The sequence below is a fragment of the Vidua chalybeata genome, chromosome 15 (genome assembly GCF_026979565.1).
Source record: "Vidua chalybeata isolate OUT-0048 chromosome 15, bVidCha1 merged haplotype, whole genome shotgun sequence".
Taxonomy (NCBI): Eukaryota; Metazoa; Chordata; class Aves; order Passeriformes; family Viduidae; genus Vidua; species Vidua chalybeata.
Genome location: NC_071544.1, coordinates 3,498,790 through 3,518,738, shown reverse-complemented (window position 1 = coordinate 3,518,738; position 19,949 = coordinate 3,498,790). Strand labels below are relative to the sequence as shown.

Here is a 19,949-nt window from a genome sequence, read left to right as displayed (position 1 = left end):
CACATCTCATGAGTTTGTAATGGATAAGGATAAAAAACTTCAGAGTGAGACTTCAGAAACAACATCTCCTGAGTTTTATTTGCCCTGACCTTGGAGCAAGAAAGGGCCTGGCATTCCAACATTTCATTACTTTTCTGAAGCCTTTTATGAATCCAACATAGGCAGAGAAATCTCTGGGAAAGAAAAAAATTCCTGACAGATCATAGAATCACAGAACCTTTTAGCTTGGAAAAGATCTCCAAGATCATCAACTCCAACCTTTGATCACCACCTTGTCAGGCAGAGCAGAGCACTCAGTGCCACATAAAGCATTCCTGGAACACTTCTGGCTCCTCCTGGTGCAGGAGTGCCCTGAGCAGCTCCAGGCTGCCTGGACAATGGGTGGGAATTGTGCCACCCCCATCCTACATGGAACACAGGTCCCTGGGCACGGTCTGGACGCCAGGTATGACAGTCCTGTACCCTCCTGCATTGCCTGCAGGGTGCTCAGCACCCGGGGACAGCAATACCAGAGCATCTGGAAGGGCTGATCCCGAAAGTGCATTTGGGGAGCCTTGCCCACGCTCTGTTCTGTCACCCTTCCTAGGAAAGCCGGCGGCGCTGGCACTCCGGCCACAGCCTTTCCCAGCCCGCAGCCGCAGGGAAGCGAAGCAGAAGTGGCTCGGGTGGCTCCGTCCTGCTCAGGAAGTCACGCTGCGGGAGCGAGGGCTGTGCCCGGGAGCCGGGCTCGAGGTGTCTGTCCAGCCCCGGCCGCGGGCAGCTCCAGCGGCGGCAGCTGGAACACAGCTGGAACACAGCTGGAACACAGCTGGGGGCTCCTCCGGCGGGGCCTGGGCAGCGCCGGGGGCCGCACGGAGCCGAGCTGAGCGCTCGGAGCCTTTGGCACCTCAGCGCGGGATTTGGCAGCAGCTGGAGGAAGGAGCGGAGCAAGGAAGCGTTTGGGTGTGAGCTGGCTGGTGAGTCACCGGGCAAACCCACCCCGCTGCTGCTCCGCGCTGCGAGGGGCGCTTGCTGCAGGTGCCGCAGGACAGCGGCTGCTCGGGACGGTGGTGCAGCCCCGCCGCGGCACGGACAGGTAGGGAGAGCTCTGTCCTGGGTGGGCTTTGGGATGCGGCCAAGGAAAGGCTGAGCAGGGCTGGTGCCAGCCCAGAACTGCTCGGAGCAGGAGGCTGGGCTGGAGACCCCCAAAGACCCCCTTTGAGCTGAGTCAGCACATATTTAGGAGCCTTTAATCTTTGCTTGCTGGTTCTTTTGCAGTCCGGTGATCAGACTCTGTCAGCTAACCAGCTTCTGGTGCTGACAGGGATGTGTTCACACCTTCGGGGTCATTTTCTACCTCCCCTCTGGGGGCTGGTGATGAATCAAACCGCTGGGTGAGAAAGGAGAAAACATGAAGCCCTCTGTTGCAATTTCCTGCCCCAGATTACAGAGGAACAAACAGAGCTGGGGCTCTCTCCCTGGTCAACTGATACATCTGGCTTCACTGCCTGTAATTCCTCATTTGTAGTCTCTCCAGGCGTTTCCTGGTCAGGCAGCCCAGGCAGGACAGTGCAGAGCCTCGGGAGACTCCCTGCTGCGGGCAGGGCGGCACAGCTGCAGCTCCTGGGCGTTTGGCTGCCGGCCCGAGCGTTGCCCGAGTCACGGCTCAGCGGCCAGGCGGGTGCAGGAGGGATGAGGGCAGTGCCCTGTCCCCGAGGGGTGGCTCTGCAGGGCTCAACCTGCCCAAGCCATCCCTCCAGTCTGGGCCACAGTGATCCCCTCAGCTGCCATTCACCGTTTCTCCTCCAGTTTTTAGGTTGTTCACCATGAGTGTGGCTGTGCTCCTGCTCCTGCTCCTGCTCCTGGGGCTGCAGGTGGCAGAAGGCAGAAGGGACAGGTGTTTCTTCAACCGCACTCAGGAGTCCTGTGTGTGCTACAACCTGTCCGAGGAGACCATGGGCAGCATCATCCAGTGCCTGCCAGCAACTGTGGTGGAGTTTTGGGGCGGAGATCTGGAGAAATACGCAGCCTTCCCCATCAGGGACCCGGACTCCTCCGTCATTGACACGCTGGGCTCCCTTGTCATCCAGAAAATAATTATTGGAAACGTCCTGGTGCCTGAGACACTCCTCGCCCGTGTGCTGAGGTTCTTCTCCTACACCCACGTGCAGGAGCTGGCCTTTGAGAGCTGCATTTTCCAGGGCACAGGCGACTGGAGTGACATGGATGGGCACAACCTGCCCATCCTGTCCCTGAGCTTCCAGAACGTGACATCTGCCCCGCTGACGGGCCGTGAGCAGGCCTTCTCCAGCCTGAGCAGCTGGCTGGGGACCCTGCAGGAGCTGGCTGTCACCGGCTCCCGCCTCAGCAGCCTGCCCTGTGCCATCGGGAGGGTGTTCGGAGCCCTGCGCTCCCTGAGCCTGGCACAGAACAGCCTCGGGGACGGGAGCCTGGCCCCCGCCTTCTGCCAGGGAGCTTTCCCTCAGCTCCAGCAGCTGAGTCTGCACCACAACAACCTGAGCTCCTACCACGGCGTGTGTGAGGGCGTGGAGCTGCTGCCGGAGCTCCGGCACCTCGACCTCAGCCACAACGAGCTCGTGGCAGACCCATCCTCCTCCTGCCGGTGGCCGCCATCCCTCCGGCACTTCAACCTGTCCAACACTGGCTTGGATGAAGTGCCAACACCGCTTCCTCCCCACCTCGAGGTGTTGGACGTGAGCCACAACCACCTCCACGCCGTAGACATCTCCCTCAGCTCCATGAAGAAGCTCTTCCTGAATCAAAACCTTCTGCAGGCCGTCCCCTCCATCAGGAACTACCCCATGCTGGACACCCTTCACCTGGACAACAACTCCATTTCGGAGCTGCCCAGGGATGAGGTGAAGCTCCTGGGGCGCCTGCAGGACGTGGCTGTGGCTGACAACCCCTTCAGCTGCTCCTGCTCTGGGGCCGGGGGGCTGCAGGCGCTGGCGGCCACGGGGCACCTGGGGCAGGGCTGGCCCGGGGACTACAGGTGCCACTCCCCGGCGCAGTACCAGGGCTGGCAGGTGGCACAGGTGCCCGTGTCGGTGCTGCGCTGTGACCTCGCCGCCGTGGTGGCCCCGCTCTGCGTGGCGCTCGCCCTGCTGGCTGTGGCTGGGGCCGTGTGTCTGGCCAGGAGCAGGCCCTGCCGCAGAGCCTGAGGGGCACCGGGACCCTTCCCTGCGGAGCTTCCCCACAGGGGAGGCTCGCAGCTCCCCGTTCTGGTGAGGGGCTCTTGCTGGGCTCCCCGGTGGAGCAGGGCTGTCCACAGGGATGTCCTGCGGTGCCTGTGCCCAGCCAAGTCCCGGGGCACCCCTCACTTCCAGCCCCACAGCCACACGCTCCCACTGGGGATGTCCCTGTGGCCAGCTCCAGCTCGCCCAGCCCCAGCACGCCCCGCTGTCCCTCCATGTCACAAGAGGAGCCCAGCTCCATCACATTCCCATGGCAGCACTCAGATGCCCCCCCAGCCTTGCTGGGCTCTGCTGGTCCCTGCCCAGAGCCCCCCACACCTTTTAGCCCCACCAGTCCAGGCATCCTTGGAGCCTCCATGGCCCTGTGCTCATCCTCCCTCTCCTCACCCGGGGCTCTGGCTGGGCCAGGATGTCAGGTTTGGCAGGATGCTGCTTGGCTGCTCTTCAGCCTAAGAGAAAAACTGAAAAAAATCACAAAAGACAGGAAAATTACTAAATTAAACACCCTGCATGGAAATGCTAATGAGCTGGAGCAGTTCCTTACACCTCGACCTGAGGCACTGGCAGATGGGTCCAAGTGGGACTTTGAGAAAGTTCAACCAGAAACTTTTTAAGTGATAAGAAGAAAATTAGCTTGTTCTGGGTTATTCAGAGAATATCTCACAGTAAGGAGAAAATGGATTATGGGATGTAGGACTGGGGAATATTCAAAGGAAAGGGGTAGGTGGGGAAGGGACAGGCATGGGAAAACAGGGATGGGAGAGAATCACAGAATCACAGGGCAGTTTCAGTTGAAAGGTACCTCAAAGCTCATCTCATTCCACCCCCTGCCATGGGCAGAGGCACCTTCCACTGCCCCAGGCTGCTCCAAGCCCTGTCCAGCCTGGCCTTGGACACTTCCAGGGATGGGGCAGCCACAGCTCCTCTGGGCAGCTGTGCCAGGGCCTGCCACCCTCACAGGGAGAATTCCTTCCCAGCATCCCATCTATCCCTGCCCCTGGCAGTGGGAAGCCATTCCCTGTGTCCTTGTGAGAAGGGGCTGGTGGCAGGCGGGCAGTGCTCACCTGGCCAAGCCCTGCTCTTCCCCAGGGCCTGTCCTGCCTCTGCATTGAAGTCTGTGCCTGGGTGTTCCCCGTGTCCCTCCCTGTCTCTGTTTGGCACAGGTACCCATGGCCAGCGGGCAAACACAGCCTGGGCTGGCTGGGGTGGGGGAAAACAGAGTGTGGGAAGGACCAGAGTGTGGAGAGCGGCTGAACAGGGCGCGGGGTCCGGGCGTGGATCGGAGGAACTCGGGCTCTGCTCATGTCCAGGTGTGTCCCTGCCCGGGTGGAGGGGCTGTGGGGCTGTGCCACCAGCCCTGAGCAGCCCGAGGTGGGGATGGGGCCGTGCCCTGGGCTGCGGGAGGGCCGTTGGTGGCTCAGGGTGCTGGCAAAGGCTCTGCTGGTGTTAACCAGGGTGCACAACAGGGTGCCCCTGCACCTTGGGAGTCCTGGCCTGGCTGGACATGGAACAGGGAGCAGCTGCTGCTGATGGATGAGGAAGGAGAAATAAATCCCTGTCTCCTGAATCCTAGGCTTTGCTATGCCTTGGGAGCACCACACAGGGCCACCTGCCCAGTCAAGGCCAGGCCCTGCCACAGAGCAAGAGGCAAGTGTGTGACCCTTCCCAGCAGTGCTGCCCCACAGGGGCTCCCTGGGAAGGCTCACAGGACCCCCAAGTGCTCTTGGAGTCCCCAAGGGCTCCCCTGTGGAGCAGGGCTTTCCCCCAGCATTATCCCACTGTGGCTTTGCCCAGCCAGGTGCAGGGGAACCCCTCAAAGCCCTGTGCCCTGCTCTGTCCCAGGGCTCCACCCCCACAAGGAGTTTTCCTTCTGGCCACCTGCAACTCCCCGAGCCCCAACATGCCCCTGCTGTCCCTGCCATGTGGCCTGCCCTGCCCCCAGTGCTGCGTGTCCCACCTGTGTCCAGCTGGCATCAGCCTCGCTCCTGAGGGACCTTTGGGGGCACAGGGGCATTGGTCTCGCTCTGCACAGGGAACAGGCAGGCAGAGGCACACGTGTGCATCTGCTCCTCCTGGTCCTGTCCACGGCAGGGCAGGGGCTGCCCTGGGGCCTCTCTGCTGGTGCCCACCATCTGCACTTCCACAGACAGTGGGGATCTGCAGCACTGGCACTTCCTTCTGTGCTCTCCTGCTGTGACTGATCTCCAGCGGTTCTGTGGTTTGTGGTCACTTCTTGTGACACCCTGTGCGGCAGTCCAAGGTCCCTCATCTCCCAGCCATGGCTGAGATGTCCCTCTTGGAGCTGGGAGCACCCCAGTGGTGTGAGTGGCCCCAGGCACCACCTGCCCTCTGTGGCCCCGCTGATTCCTTGGCCAGCAGGGCCCAGCCCCTGGAACACGGTGCCTCCAGGCTGGCTCTGGCTCTGCCCACATCCATGAATAATGCAGGAGAACCGGATCCCCCAGGTAACCCCATCCCTGCCCCGGCCAAACAGCAGCTCAGGGGCGCTGCTGCCACCTTGCCCATGGACAAGGTGAGTGTTGTGCTGGGGGCCAGCCCAGGCTGGCTTGCAGGGATCTGTCAGGGCTGCCCAGCTCCCTGGGCTCTCCTCCAGCTCCTGCTGGTGCTGAGTGTGTGGCTCCTTCCCCCTCTCTCCGTGCAGGCTGAGCAGGATGTCAGCGTGCGAGCAGCTCTGGGACTGCACCAGGCAGCAGGTAGGGCCTTCACCTGATCACCAGGGAACAAGGGGACAGGCTGGCAGCCACAGCTGTGGTGGCACTGGGATCAGGCTGGTCTGGGCAGCGCTGACAGGGACTGGGTGTCCTCCCCGTCCTGGTGGCTCTGACTCATAGCGGGAGGGCTCGGGAATGAGGTGAAGCCCTGGGATGTGGCTCCAGGCTGCAGGGGGAGCAGGACAGGGCTGGGACAGGTGGGGGTGACCCCCCCACCATCCCACACTCGGTGTTTGCAGGGCCAGGAGAAAGCTGGGTGGATGGCAGCAAGGACCTCCTAGAGCTCCTCTTGGCTGGGAAGGAGCCCCAGGTGAGAGCTGCAGGGCAGGGACAGCCAGGGCACGAGGGTCCCTGGGGAGCCAGGAGGGAGCAGGGCTCTGTGCCCCCACCTGCCCCGCCTGGGACACACCTGATGGGAGCTGAGGTCTTGGGCTGAGCCTGCCCTCCACCCCTATGGGCCCCTCCCTTGTAGGGGACTCCTGGGGGTTCCCAGAGAGCAGGGGAAAGGAGGGGGTCTCTCCTCACCCCTGCCCATGCCAGGCCCTCTGTGCCACCCCTGCCATCTCCTCCCAGTGTGCCCAGTCCCTCCTTTGCCCTGGCCTGGTCATGCTGGGATAGGGGAAAGCTGAACACTATCCCCCTCCTCTCACCAGGAGAGCTCCCTGACAGTCGATGGTGTTTTCCACTTGGATGCAGGACAGGTACCCAGAGCCCCAGGTCCTCCTCTGTACCCTGTCCCCGGCCACATGGGCCAGGGCCATCTCACCATGCTGGCTGTGCCATACTGGCTGTGCCATGCTGTGCCATGCTGTGCCATGCTGGCTGTGCCATGCTGTGCCATGCTGTGCCATGCTGGCTGTGCCATGCTGTGCCATACTGGCTGTGCCATGCTGTGCCATGCTGTGCCATGCTGGCTGTGCCATACTGGCTGTGCCATGCTGTGCCATGCTGTGCCATGCTGGCTGTGCCATGCTGTGCCATGCTGGCTGTGCCATACTGGCTGTGCCATGCTGTGCCATGCTGTGCCATGCTGGCTGTGCCATGCTGGCTGTGCCATGCTGGATATGTCTCTCCTACCAGGAGAAGGTCCTGGAGTTGGCAAGACCCCAGCTGGCCCTGGTTCCCCTTGGCTACAGCGTGTCCCTGCTGCTGTGGGACCCCCATGGCCCTGGGACACAGCTGCCCTTCCAGAGTGTCATCTGGCAGGTGAGGACACAGGGGACAGGTGGCAGGGAGAGGGGACAGCACAGCTGTGCAGTGCTGGCCTCCTGTGACACCCAGCAGACCCCGATCCCACCGGGGCAGGGCTGAGATCCAGCCATGGGTCCCGGGAATCAACAGCTCCCAGTTGGTCCACAGGTGATCGACACTGTCTTCCAAGAACTGGAGGCCTTGAGGGATGACACGCAGAGCCTGCAGATGGTCAGCCTGGTGCAGGTAGGGCAGGAGCAGGGCAGGATGTCCCAGATGAGGGTCCCATTCTCTCTCTGCCATTGCCCAGACCCTGCTGTTCCAAGAGCACATATTGCCCACTGCTGGCATGCACTCCCCTCATCCAGAGGGTGACCAGGGACTGGACACCTTTGGATCCCAGGTGTTCTCACCTCTTTCCAGGACTTCCCAGATGTGGGAAGCCTTAGCTGCCCACAGAGCAGCTCCTGGGCTCCAGCAGCATGGTGGGATCAGGATCACCCTCTAAGCCCTTCCTGCACCCATCACAGCTGGGCTTTCTGGGCCAGTCACTGCTCCCTGGGGCCTGAAGGTCCCTCCAGTGTGGCCGTGATTGGCACAGGAGTGATGCCAGCTCCTGCCACTGGGCTGGGTCCTGCCCTTTGGCTCTGGAATGCTGCCAGGGATCTGATAAGCTCCACACAGGGCTCAGGCGTTCCCAGGGCTCTGCCCTCCCTGGTGCCAGGGCTGGAAAAGCTGGGAGTTACCCAAAAATGAGCCTTTCTCAACCCTCACCTGTGCATGGCCCCAAGCAGCCCGGGCCCCTGCTGAGTGTGGGGTGCCAGCAGCCCCCTTTTCCTGCCCCCTGCCTAATGCAGCCCCCTCATTCCAGGTCAGCACCCACGACAAAGCCTGGGACCTGCTCCGTCCCGATGGCCGAGCCCTGCAGGTGTTGGATGTGGCACCCCTGGGCCTGTAGGTACCTGATGCCCCATGGCTGAGCAGATCTCCTGGGGGCTGGTACCCCACCATCAGGAGTGGGGCTGGGCAGGGAGCGTGGTGCCCGGCCACGGCATGGCCAGGGGTGTTCCTCAGCCAGTCCACGGGTGCCTGTGACCCTCCTCGCTTGGTCTTGTCTCCCTCTGCTTCCAGGATGGTGCAGGAGGCAACAGAAGTGGCTGTGCCCGATGCCCAGGCTGCCATCAGTGCCTATGCCAGGGGGCTGGGTGCCATCCCGGCACTGTTCCAGGGCTGTGCTCAGCAGCCCCTCGCAGACGGGCGCTCAGCTGTGCAGGGGTGAGGGATTTGGCCCAGACCCCACAGGTTGGGAAGGGCTGGGCCATGGGGTGCTGGGGCTGGCTCTGCTGCAGCCCCACTCCCACACCAGCCTCTCCCCAGGGCCGGCAGCCTCTTCACTCTCACCGTGGAGCGAGAGCTGCAGGGTGGCAGGCGCCAGCGCTCGGCCCTCAGGATCCTGGTGTCCCCAGGGGCCACCGGGCCCTGCCCCAGGCTGTACGTACGGGGCTGAGCTGTGCTCCCCCTCCATCCAGCACTCCGTGTGCCTGCTGTGGGTCAGGGAATTCCATCCCTGCAGGTGAAGCAGGAAGGACACCCCAGTGGGAGCCCGTGGCTGGGAGCCAAGGGGGTGTCACCGCTCCTTGGGGACATGTGCCTGGGGATCTGTGACAAGGAACCCATCCTTGGGTTCCTGTGGGTCGGGGTTCAGCCTGCCTGGCACGGCAAGAGCCAGCCCTCTCCTGGGGTGTATTGGTGTCTCTCCCCACGTGCAGGGAGTGCAGGGAACCCGGAGCTGTCTGCCTGCCCTGGATCGTGGAGCGGCTGCTGGAAGGGAACAGCCTGACCTTCCTGCTGCTGTGTGTGTCGCTGCCAGGTAGCCCCTGGGACTGGGACACACTCTGGGTGTCCCTTCCCTGAGGATCCCCCCCCCATCTTGCCCCACGCCTGGCACTCGGTCCCTGGCTGCTGCCCGGGGACACCAGCTCCACTCATCTCATCACACCGGGACCCCCTGTGCTGGTGGCCCCCCATGGCTCCCGCCCAGGGCTCGCTGTGCTCCCAGACACCTCCAGGGAGGAGATCCTGGGAGCTCTGGGACTGGCTGAGAGGGTGAAGGGGCTGGCCAAGACCATCTCTGCCACACTCTGGGACGCTGAGGAGGAGATCGCGGCGCGACGGAGGGAGATCCGAGGGCTGCGGATGGAGCTGCTGGCTGGATCCGGCCTCCCTGAGCAGAGGAGAGCTGTGGCCCAGCTGCAGAGAGCCCTGCGGGAGCTGCAGGTGAGGAATGCCCCTGGATCCACGGGACTGGCATGGCACTCATTCCCTGGGCTGGGTAAGGTGCAGGCTCTTGACCCATCCTGGTGTCAAGGCCCTTGTCCAGCACTGAGGGCAGGGCCTGGAGCTGCCCCAGGGGTGGGATGTGTCCCTGGAGCCACGCCAGGCCTGGAGGTCTGAAACACCCCAACAAGGACCTCCAGTTCCCCTTTTCCAGGTGCTGAAGAGTCAAAGGTGGGAGAAAAAGCAGGCAGTGGCCAAGGTGCTTGGGACAACTGAGATGCACCAGCGGAGCGCCGAGGTGGGCAGAGCTCAGGCCAGGCCCCCTCATCCAGGGACAGTCTGGTGCAGGAAAAGCCCTGAATCCCAGCTGTGTCCCTGTAACATCTCCTTCTCTGCCAAGACCAGGTCTCTGCAGGGAATACAGCTCCAGGCCAGCAGCCTGCGACCCAGACAGCCCCGACCAGTGGCAGCCTGGAGCCAGCAGAGCCGGAGTGTGGGGCCAGGCACGCATCCAGCTGGGTGGAGGATATGTGGGCACAGAGCATGGCTTTACACGGTGGGAAAGGCCTCACTCTCCATCTGAACGTCCTTCTTCAGCCCCCCGTGTCACACTCATCCTCCTGCCCTGTCCCCACACTGCAGGACAGGGTGACAGCAAAAGCCAGGGAGAGGACAGTCGAGCAGGGCAGGGGCTGGAGGAGCCATCCCAGAGCAAAGTGTCACAGCCACAGCCACGGGCCGGGTGTGACAGTGTGAGTGGGAGCCCGCAGGGTCCCTGTGCAGGGCCAGCTCTGCTGCCAGCACTGGCTCCTGGTGCCACCCGAGCCCGCTCCGCTCTCCTCCAGGCAGGGAGCCGGTGCCAGCCGTGCCCATCCCCGGAGGTCCAGCGTGCCCTGGCCAGGGCACAGCGGCAGCGGCTGCGGGCTCAGCACTGCCGGCAGCTCCAGCGAGAGCTCGGGGCCAGCACTGTGCCGGCCCAGGAGCACAGCGGGGAGGTGAGCACAGGCAGAGCCCAGCACTGCGAGCTCCAGCCTCTCCTCCCCTGGCACAGCTCTCCCTAGTGCAGCCCAGGGAGCAGGAACACCCTGGAGCTGCCCTGACCTTGTCCCTGTCCCCCACAGTGGGACACAGAGCGCTGGCAGAGGGAGGTGACCACGCTGGGCCTGAGCCTGGAGGCAGCGCTGCGGGAGCGGGAGGCGGCCAAGTGGGACCTGGAGGCCCTGCTGCACAATCACCACCAGGAGATGCAGGCCTGCAGACAGCACCTGCTGCAGGTGGGCAGGCAGGGCTGGGGACACCTCTGCCGGCTGTGCCAGGGCTGTGCCAGACCGGCCCGGGCATGCCGCAGGTGCTCCGGGACCAGCAGCGCCTGGCAGAGGAGCAGCGGGCGGCCCCGGAGCGCCGGCAGCGGGCGGAGCTCGCCGAGCACAACCAGCGCCTGCGGGACACCCGACGGGCAGGCACGGCCGATGCCACCACACAGACCCCCTGAGCCACGCCCAGGGCGTGGGGACAGCTGGCCTGGCAGGACTGGGTCCCTGCACTGAACCACCAGTGATGCCAGGAGACTGGCCAGCCCCAGCCACATGAGTTATCCCAGGCTGCTGCTCCTGAGGGAAAACCCTGCTCTGTGCTGGGAACCTGCCTATGGGAGCACAGGTGGGAGGGCTGGCAGCCCCCAGCCGCAGCACAGAATAAAGTGGGTGCCCCTCAGCCATGAGTGTTGTCAGGCTCAGACACACCCCTGGCCCCTAACCTGTCCCAAGGGGCACAGCCACCATCCCTCAGGGCGGGCAGACACAGGACAGACACACGGATGCTGTGGAACTGCAGCTTTAATACCCCAGGTGGCCTCTGCCTGCCAGAAACTTGGTACAAATTTGGGGGGCATTCCCTTTTTGGGGAGCAGGTGAAAGTTCCCACATGCCCCAGTCCCTGGCTGCTCTGCAGAGACACTGTGCCCAGGAAGAAGAAACAAGGCTTGAGGACAGCAGGGCTCCAGGCAGGGGCTAGGCTGCAGAACCATGGAGGTGGGAGAGGCCCAGGGAAGCAGCACCAGGAATGGCAGGGATCAAGCAGCATCCATGGGAGCTGAAACAGCACCAGTCCCATGCTGGGCTGACAGGAGGTACAGCAGGGCCAACACTGCCAGAGCATTCCCAGGCCACTGTGGTGTGGGGAAGCAGCTTGAGGACAAGAATCATTTAGGTCGGAAAAGACCTCTGAGATCATTGAGTAAAACCTGTAACCCAACATCACTCTGTCAACTGGACCATGGCATTAAGTGCCATGTGCAGTCCTTAAACACCTCCAGGGATGGTGACTACACCAGGGCCCTGGGCAGCCCCTTCCAATGTTTAATCACCCCTTCTGTGAAGAAATCACTCCTACGGTCCAACCTGACCCTCCCCTGGCACATCTTGAGGCTATGAGGCATGCACAAGGGGTTCAGGACCCCCCTAAGGCTGGGCATGCCTGATCCCATGGGAACCCCATGGCACAGAGCCTGGCTGGACTGGAGCAGGGCAGTTTCCCTGTGGAAGCAGGGACTGGGTGCTCTCCCCCTCAGCACTGCTCCCCGGGGGATCCCTGGAGCTGTGCAGGCACCCACCAGGAACGATTCCAGCCCTGAGGAGGGGCTGGGGCTGCCTGCACACGTGGGAGGAAGGCAGTGACTACGTGACTCCGTAGTACAGGTGCACAGCCAGGCCAATGCACGCCACGGCCATGAAGAAGAGGAGGGTGAGCTGCAGGTTGAAGAGGGCAACAGAGAGGAGAGCATTGACCAGGATGGAGCAGGAGATGACGAAGAGCCTGGTGATGTTGCTGCTGTGCTTCATCACCACGGACATGATGAGGCCATTCAGAGCCTGGCTGAGCACGACCAGCAGCACCCACGGGGAGAAGCCCTCCAGGAACCCACCCTCCGTGCCGCTCCACAGGGAGCCCATCAGGTTGAGCAGGACCCCAAAAAAGTACAGGAAGATGTTCTGGAGGCTGAGGGGCAGCGCCTGGCTTTTCAGGATGGCTTCGGTGTAGACAGCAGAGAGGCCGGAGATGAGGCAGTACACGGAGAGCAGCAGCAGCCCCACGGGGGTGACGTGCAGGCGCATCCCCGCGGGCTCCCGGGGCCCCCGCAGCCCCCCGCAGCTGTAGGCGACGCCGGCGGCCAGCAGCAGCAGCAGGGCCAGCCAGCGGCGCGCGCCCAGGCGCCGGCGCAGCAGGAGGCTGTAGAGCAGCGCCGTGCTGACGATCTTCAGGTTGCTGAGCACCTGGAAGGTGCTGGGGTCCATGAAGAGCTGCATGTGCACCACCAGGTTGTTGTTGGCAGCGTAGAGCAGGGCCGAGAGGGCGAAGGGCGCGGCGTGGCGCCAGGACGGCGCCGCTGCCGGCGGCTCCCGCGCCCCCGCCAGCAGCAGCAGCAGCAGGGACAGCGCCAGCTTGGTCAGCTCCACGAGGACCACCACGGACGTGGAACTGAAGGGGATGGCCCCATCCACCTTGCAGAGGGTCAGGAGGGGGGCGTGGGAGCCGTAGATGACCACAGACAGCAGCAGCATCAGTGCCCACAGCCCCCTGTGGAGCAGCCTGTTGGCAGAGCCAGCAGCATTCCCAAACATCCCCATTTCCGAGTGAGAGCCGGCACGGGTGAGCTGCTGTCACTGCAGAGAGGCCACACAGACTCTCAGCCTGCAACACGGAAGAGACCAAATACCAAGAATTTAATGAGCCTGATTCAAGCAGGATGTTCCCTGCAACATTTGTGATGCAGCAGGAGAGCAGGGTGCTGTCTCTCGTGAGGAGGAGCCTTCCTGAGAAGCCACGCAAAGCACACCGTGGGCTGGGTGGCAGGGCACACAGGTGACCGGGCACAGCAGCCCCTCAGTCCACAGGGGCACAGGCAAAGGTAAGGGGAAAAGGCAGCTGGCAGCCCCTCAGTGCTCTCAAGCTGCTGTGGGTTAGTGCAGTGATCACTGCTGCCATGATGCCCAATCAACGCCCATCACCAGCCCCCTGACGCGTGGCAGCAGTGTGGTGCGAAGCCCTTTTCCAGGGAAAAGAAGGGTGCAGGTTATGTGCCTCCCGGAGCCCTAGGGGTGCTCTGTGCCTGCTACCTAAGGAGCACCGTTCCTGCAGTCCCTGCTGCCTCCGGGCTCCTCCTCGCTAGTCCCGACCTTTTTTCACTGAATTCACATAGTCCCGAATCGTCTTCTCAACGTTGGGCACGGCGTAGTTCTGGGCGGCGTAAATCCCGGTGCAGGTGCCGGCCACGAAGCCCAGGACGGCGGAGAAGCGCAGCTTGGCCAGCAGGTATCCCGCCAGGAAGCCTTTGAGCAAGGGCGATGCCAGCAGCGATCCGTCCTGAGGGGAGAGCACAGTGAGGCGCGGCCGGGCGGGATCGGGGAGGGGCCGGCACAGGACGTGCCCCAGGGATGAGTTGTGGGCTGGTTTTTTTTTTCCCTGGGATTTGTTCTTTCCCCCACTAGTCCCTCTCAGAGGCAGCGGCCGGTCCGCCCTGAGCCCGCACGTTACCTGCCCCACGCCGGCCTGCACCTCGTCCTCCACCCTGCGCTGCAGGCTCTCCAGCTGCCCCTTCAGGAAGGCGAGGTCCTTCAGCTTAGGCAGCGAGTCCTGCGGGAGACACGGAGGTGATTCCCGCCCCCCGTCCCGCGGCAGGAGCCGGCGCGGCCTCCCCGCGGCCCCGGCGGCGCCTCAGCCCCGGCCTCCCCGCTCACCTTATCGTCCGCCATCTTGGCGCCGCCGCCGCCCGCCGCTGATTGGCTGGCGGGGAGGCACGTGACACCTCCGCCGCCAAGCCGCCGCTGATTGGTTGTCACGGGGAGCAGCGACTCCTCCCGCGCGCCCCTTCCCGCCACGGAGGCGGCACCCGGCGCTGATTGGCCGGGGCAGAGTCACGTGGCAGCCCCCTGCTCCCTCACGCCGCGGCCGCCGCCATGTTGGGCGGGCGGTGTTGCCTCTTGAGGCGCGGCCCGGCCTCGGCGCGGTGCCGGCCCTGAGCGGGCCCCGCGGGACACCGGCACCTCCGGGGCTGCTCCGGCGAGGCTGACAGAGCTCCTGGCCGCCCCCCAGCGCGGCCAGGGCTTCCAGGACCCAGGCACCGTATCGCCCCTGGGGGCAGCATGCATGGGGGTCCCAAGCTCCGCAGCTTCCCTGCGTTCTTCCTCCGTGAGGAGTCTGATCCAGTCCCAGGCTTAGCCGGTGGTTTATGTCTAAAGCTGTGCAATTGAGCCTTTGTACGACTTTGTCCTTCAGGATTAAGCATGGCAACCCAAAAATATTCCTATAAATATTTAAATTAATGTTTGTAAGGATTACGCTAAAAGATGTTATTCAGAATTCTTTACCACACAGTGTAGGTAGCTTTAGCTGCTAGAGCAGTGCTATATTTCTGAAGCAGTATTGATAGTAAATGCTATTAAAGGTACTAAAGTGGTTACTGAACAGACATTGATGCTTTTCACCTATCTCAGTGCCTGGGGTAAATCTCTCAGTCCCTCTGATGAGCACTCCTCAGCTCCAGGGAGGAATTTCCACATACACTCCCAGAAATGACAGAATAAGGAAAGAACAAAATTGACTTTGGAAGTCTTTTCCAACCTAAATGATTCTGTGGTTGTGAAAAACGCCAATCACGTATTTTAAAATTTTAAAAGTTTAACAGTAATAAAATATTTATAAAAACAGTAATAAAAATTAGAGCAATAAGAATTTGGACAATCAGAGTTCGGACAATAAAAAGCAAAGAATTACGGACGTCCGGATGCTTTCCTCTTGAAAGTGTGGCTTGCTAACAAAGGACTAACCCTCAAAAGCAATAGCCTGTTGCATATTCATATATCTCATACGTGATGCAAATACTCCTTTCAAACTAGGAATTTTTCTGTTTATTGTCAGCTTCTCCCCTCATCTTATAAATCAGTCCTTTTGGCTCTGGGGTGTCTGGAAGAAGTCTGTATGGTCCGATAAAGAGGCAATAAATCTTGTCTTGAGATTTTTGGGTGTCTTGTTGCTGTTATCTCTATGTGAAGAATTTCTTGGTTATCTTATCCATTCCTTGTGCTGCTCACTAAAAGGTATCTTGCATCACATAGCTTCTATTTTAATGTTATGCTATAGCCTAAAGCTATATTTAACACACTACTTAAAAAAGATTAATACAGTACTACAAAATAACTTCCCAACATAACACGTATAGTATTTGTTATAAATGAATCAGTCAATTTAACAATTAAAGGAATTTATTAAATGAAGTCAAAGTAAAATTGGAAAGGCCCCAGGCAAAGCGGCGCCGAGCCAGGCGATCGGTGCTGGGTGAGCTGGGTCTGGACTAATGCAGCGCCGTACCCTGGCAGTTCTCGGGGTACTGATTCCACAGGGTCTTCTTTATGCTGTTTCCAGACTTAGCGGGATTCTGGGGGATCCTCCTGTTTCCTTTTGTCCTTTTTCACATATTCACGCGTGTTCTTTTCTTGTGGTGCTTCTAAACGGAGGTTTTCCCGGAATACTCTGCTGAAATCCTGTTAGACAGTAATCCCCTCGAATATCTTGTTCTGGCGACGGATATTCATCTTCTCATTCAAGGCATATCTTCTAGACAGAATAATCCTTCAGAATAACCATCTTTTGAGACAGGAATTCATCCTGTGTATATTGCTCTTTCCTGTCACTTGGTTCCATTAAAAGGATTCTGTATTTTTTAGTCCTGAGCACGAATTTATTCTAAATCATATATTACATACTCAGTGTAATATTTGCAAAGAGCCAATCATTTAATATGCATTTTTCACAGTGATCATCCATTCCAACCCATCAGTGCAACCCTGCCAAGCCAAAAAATCATTAACAAGCTACCAGCTCCCACGAGCACACACAGACAGTTTCGGGCCCCTTCAGGGACGGTGACTCCGGCACTGCCCGGGCAGCCTGTCACAGTGCTTGCCTGTGGGAACCCAGCACGTCCCTCTGGCTGCCCTGGTGGCTCCAGACCCCGCCAGGGGGCTCGGGGACCTTGGCACAGAGTCAAAAACACCTGTGGCTTCGATTTTAGCCCGTGGAAAAAGCTGCCAACTTTGTATGAGGAATTACAAGCCACAAGGGTTTGAGTAGTGTGGTAGTTGAATTAACACAGGGTGGAAAAGTAGAATTTTGGGGTTTTTAGAATGGGGTTTGAGGGGACAAGATGGAGGGATTTGGGTGTGTCCTGACATTCTTCTCCGTCTTCTCATCCTCCCTGTCTTGGTGTGATGGTGACACTTTTCTGTTGGTTTAAGGTAGAGACACACTGTCCATCATAAATGATAGATATTGGCACAGTATTGTAAACATAGCACATGTAGTTTTTGGTATAAAATGTGAACACCGCCCCGGGGAGCAGACAGAATGCCATGGCCGACCTGCTGGACAGAGCTCAGCAGGTCAGAGAAAGAATGTTCTAGATAAGGGAAAATAAACAACCTTGAGAAGCCAACCCTATGCATCCAGACTCCTCCTTTGGCTGTGTGAGCTGGGAAACAAAGACTTTTACATTCTCAGGGTCACCTCGATCTGCAGACCCCGAGACTTGCCCACCCTTTCAGTGAAGAGCTTCTGAAAATCCAGTTCCTGGCACAGCCTGGGGCTGTTGCACCTCTTGTGTGAGCACAGAGCCCCACAGGGCTGTGCTGGGGCCACGCTCCCACTGACACAGCCACTGAAGTTGCCAGTGAAACCCCGACTGCAGCACTTCCAGCTGGGAAAACAGGCACTGCAGAACTGCAGGCACAGCTGAGGAGCTGTGGGGAATGTTGGTTGCAGGGGCTTGGCACAATTTAATTAAAACCTGTGGTGCTGGGGGTTATGTGTGTGCTCTCTCGTGGGTGCTATGGAGCACGGAGGCAGCTCCGTGAAGCCTTCTGGGCTGTCAGGCTGCTGCTCTCCAAGTTAATTTAGATACATTCCCAGTGTATATTACACTGCTCCCACTGAGCACTGGGAAGAGGAAAGGAAAGGGACTCGGGAGGCAGTGGCAGGTGCAGCCCAAAGAAGAAGCATTAATATTGTTATTAATATTAATAGCCAGTTTAAATCCAACCATTGCTGAAGGCTGAGCTGCTGTTTCCTTGCTTTGCAGGATTCCAGACTTTATCCAGAGGCAGGTGTGGATTTAGTGAACCTGACATTTTCCTCAGCCACCTCAAACCAGCCACTTTTGAAGCAGGATTTTTGCTTCATGAAAGGATAAAATAAAATAAAATAAAATAAAATAAAATAAAATAAAATAAAATAAAATAAAATAAAATAAAATAAAATAAAATAAAATAAAATAAAATAAAATAAAACTGTGTGAGTGAGTGCAAGGGCCTTTCTTGGAACACAATCACAACACTTGAAAAGTGCCACTTAGTGCATTTGGATGTTGGTAAAAAACGTGTGAGGGCAGCAGAGCCCTGTGATCAGTCACTGCTGTCACCTCAGAGAGGTGAACCCATTGCCAGCCTCACCAGCTGCAGGACAGCATGGCAGAGAGAAGGTTTATATTGGCTGCTGGGAAGGAATTGTTCCCTGTGTGGGTGGCAGGCCCTGGCACAGGGTGCCCAGAGCAGCTGCGGCTGCCCCATCCCTGGCAGTGTCCAAGGCCAGGCTGGACAGGGCTTGGAGCAGCCTGGGATGGTTGAAGGTGTCCCTGCCCATGGCAGGGGGTGGAATGAGATGAGCTTTGAGGTCCCTTCCAGCCCAACCCGTTGTGGGATTCCTTGAAGATCAGTGTCTCCAGGTCATGGTAGAAGCTGAGCACCTGCCCTCAGAGGGTCTGTAGGGAATGAGCTCTCAGCCCCCTGAGGTTACACACTAAGGCTCTGTGCTGTGTGGGGCAGCACGGATGGGTCATTGCTGGTGGTTCCTGGGACTTCTGGTGGGAAAACAGCTGGGATGTGAGGGAGGGCTGAGAGAAGCCCTGTCCTTGCTGCATTTAAGCTGAGCCAGGCCCCAGCCCTGGCTGGTGGGAGGATGCAGCCATTCTGTGCCTTGCTCAGCAGGATCCTGGCTGGGAACCTCCCTCCCTGCTGCACCTGGGAGCTGCTGGATTGTGGTGGCCCCTGGACCCGCTCAGCTCCCCTCACTGAGGTGTGGTGGCATTGCTGCTCCCATGGAGCAGGATGGGTCTGCCTCTGAGCCCAGAGTCCTGAGTCTGAGTCAGACCTGCTGTGGGATGCTGTGATTAGCACTAAAACTGAGCTATTTGTGCTGTTGGAGAGCTCAAGGGGAAACTGGTTATCCTGTGTTTGCCAGCTTAGCAGCAAGCTGCCACTTCTGAGGTTTGATTTCCCTGCCTCTGATCCAGCCCTGCCTCCAGCTCCCGCTGCCAGCAAAGGCTTTCACCTTGGCCCTGGCTGTGCCCTTGAGCAGTGGCAGGAGCTGAGCCTTTGGCTGGCAGCACGGCTGCTGCTGGAACAAGGTTGTGCTGTCAGATTTCCTCTGGGCTTGTGCCTGTCTTTCAACCTGTCCCCTTCTAATATGGCCTGAGCTTATCAGCATCTCCAGCCCAGCCTGGCTGCAGTGATGGGCGAGATAAGAAGCTTCTACGTGAGGAGGGAGCAGGGCATCAAGGAGGACACGGAGCTGTGCCCCACAAGGATGGGTTTGAAGGTGTGAGCCCTCAGGGGCTGCAGTGGCTTTGCTGCTCTCACAGCTGCTGCTGGTGTTCCCGTGTCATTGAGCTCAGTCCTGATGCATTTCTCTTGCATCTCAGCAGGTGCCTGCAGCTTTTGCTCTGTGCTCTTGGGAACGCTGCTCAGGTGACCAGGACCCACGTCCTGCCCTGCCCACATGCCAGGGCCAGACCTCCACTCAACTCCCTGCCCTCAGGGTGTCTCCTACAGGTCCCTCACCTGCTGCCTCCCCTCTCCAGTCAGGCCAGCACCAGGCACTTGGCACATCCCAGAGGCCTCAGCAAAGATTCCTGATACCTCTGCAAACCAGCTGCCTCTTTGCAGTGGCCTTTGCTGTCCCAACCCTCCCTTCACAGCTCTTTCATCTGTCGTTTTTGCCATTTTTGCACAGATGCAGTGCCCAGAGATTAGGCTGCAGATTAAGGTTTTACTGCATCCTGAAATGGGTTCCAATTCCCAGTCCAAGCAGGACCAACATGCAGCCAAATCTCTCCTGAAAGCTCACTGGGCTGGAGCTGGGGAGAGATCTCCCACCTTCTCTCATGTGCATGAAAGGTGGAATCCTACATATATAGCCCAGGTGAGGCACCTGGAATTCTGTGTCCTGTTCTGGGTCCCTCTTGACAAGAATGACATTGAGGGGCTGGAGTGTGTCCAGGGAAGCGAATGGAGGTGGGGAAACTTCTGGAGTACAAGATGAGGAGCAGCTGAGGGAGCTGAAGAGGGGCTCAGCTTGGAGAAAAGGAGGTTCAGGTGGCACCATCTCCCTCTCTACAACTCCTTAACAGCCAGGTGGGGCTCTGCTCCCAGAGAACAAGGCACCAGAGGAAAAGGCCTCAAACTGCCCCAGGGGAGGTTCAGTTTGGACATCAGGAAGAATTGATTCA

The 19,949-nt window shown here is 59.6% G+C and overlaps 3 protein-coding genes across 4 annotated transcripts; 1 reads left to right on the top strand and 2 right to left on the bottom strand.

The window, feature by feature from the left end:
* Positions 1-727: 727 nt before the first annotated feature.
* LOC128795680 (monocyte differentiation antigen CD14-like) lies at positions 728-3,838 on the top strand. 2 transcript variants are annotated; one of them, XM_053956675.1, is made up of 2 exons: positions 728-956; positions 1,789-3,838. In XM_053956675.1, the coding sequence occupies exon 2, from the start codon at positions 1,806-1,808 to the stop codon at positions 3,159-3,161; it is 1,356 nt and encodes a 451-aa protein (XP_053812650.1). In that variant the 5' UTR covers positions 728-956; positions 1,789-1,805; the 3' UTR covers positions 3,162-3,838. The 2 variants fall into 2 exon arrangements, with proteins under 2 accessions (XP_053812650.1, XP_053812649.1); XM_053956674.1 differs by having other exon boundaries at positions 728-1,075.
* Positions 3,839-11,196: 7,358 nt separating this feature from the next.
* LOC128795859 (probable UDP-sugar transporter protein SLC35A4) lies at positions 11,197-13,026 on the bottom strand. Its single transcript, XM_053956940.1, has one exon. The coding sequence runs from the start codon at positions 13,018-13,020 to the stop codon at positions 12,070-12,072; it is 951 nt and encodes a 316-aa protein (XP_053812915.1). The 5' UTR covers positions 13,021-13,026; the 3' UTR covers positions 11,197-12,069.
* A 71-nt stretch (positions 13,027-13,097) lies between these two features.
* SLC35A4 (solute carrier family 35 member A4) lies at positions 13,098-14,186 on the bottom strand. Its single transcript, XM_053956941.1, has 3 exons — positions 14,131-14,186; positions 13,928-14,026; positions 13,098-13,756 (listed from the first exon to the last, which is right to left on the bottom strand). Exons 1-3 carry the CDS (start codon positions 14,143-14,145, stop codon positions 13,559-13,561), a joined length of 312 nt encoding a protein of 103 aa, XP_053812916.1. The 5' UTR covers positions 14,146-14,186; the 3' UTR covers positions 13,098-13,558.
* Between the last annotated feature and the right edge of the window lie 5,763 nt (positions 14,187-19,949).

Bases quoted from the DNA above. Each gene is read 5' to 3' on its own strand.
- LOC128795859 (XM_053956940.1), bottom strand. From the start codon at position 13,020: ATGGGGATGTTTGGGAATGCTGCTGGCTCTGCCAACAGGCTGCTCCAC.
- SLC35A4 (XM_053956941.1), bottom strand. The intron at 13,757-13,927 runs GTAACGTGCGGG...CTCTCCCCTCAG, and splicing joins TGCAGGCCGGCGTGGGGCAG to GACGGATCGCTGCTGGCATC.
- LOC128795680 (XM_053956675.1), top strand. From the start codon at position 1,806: ATGAGTGTGGCTGTGCTCCTGCTCCTGCTCCTGCTCCTGGGGCTGCAG.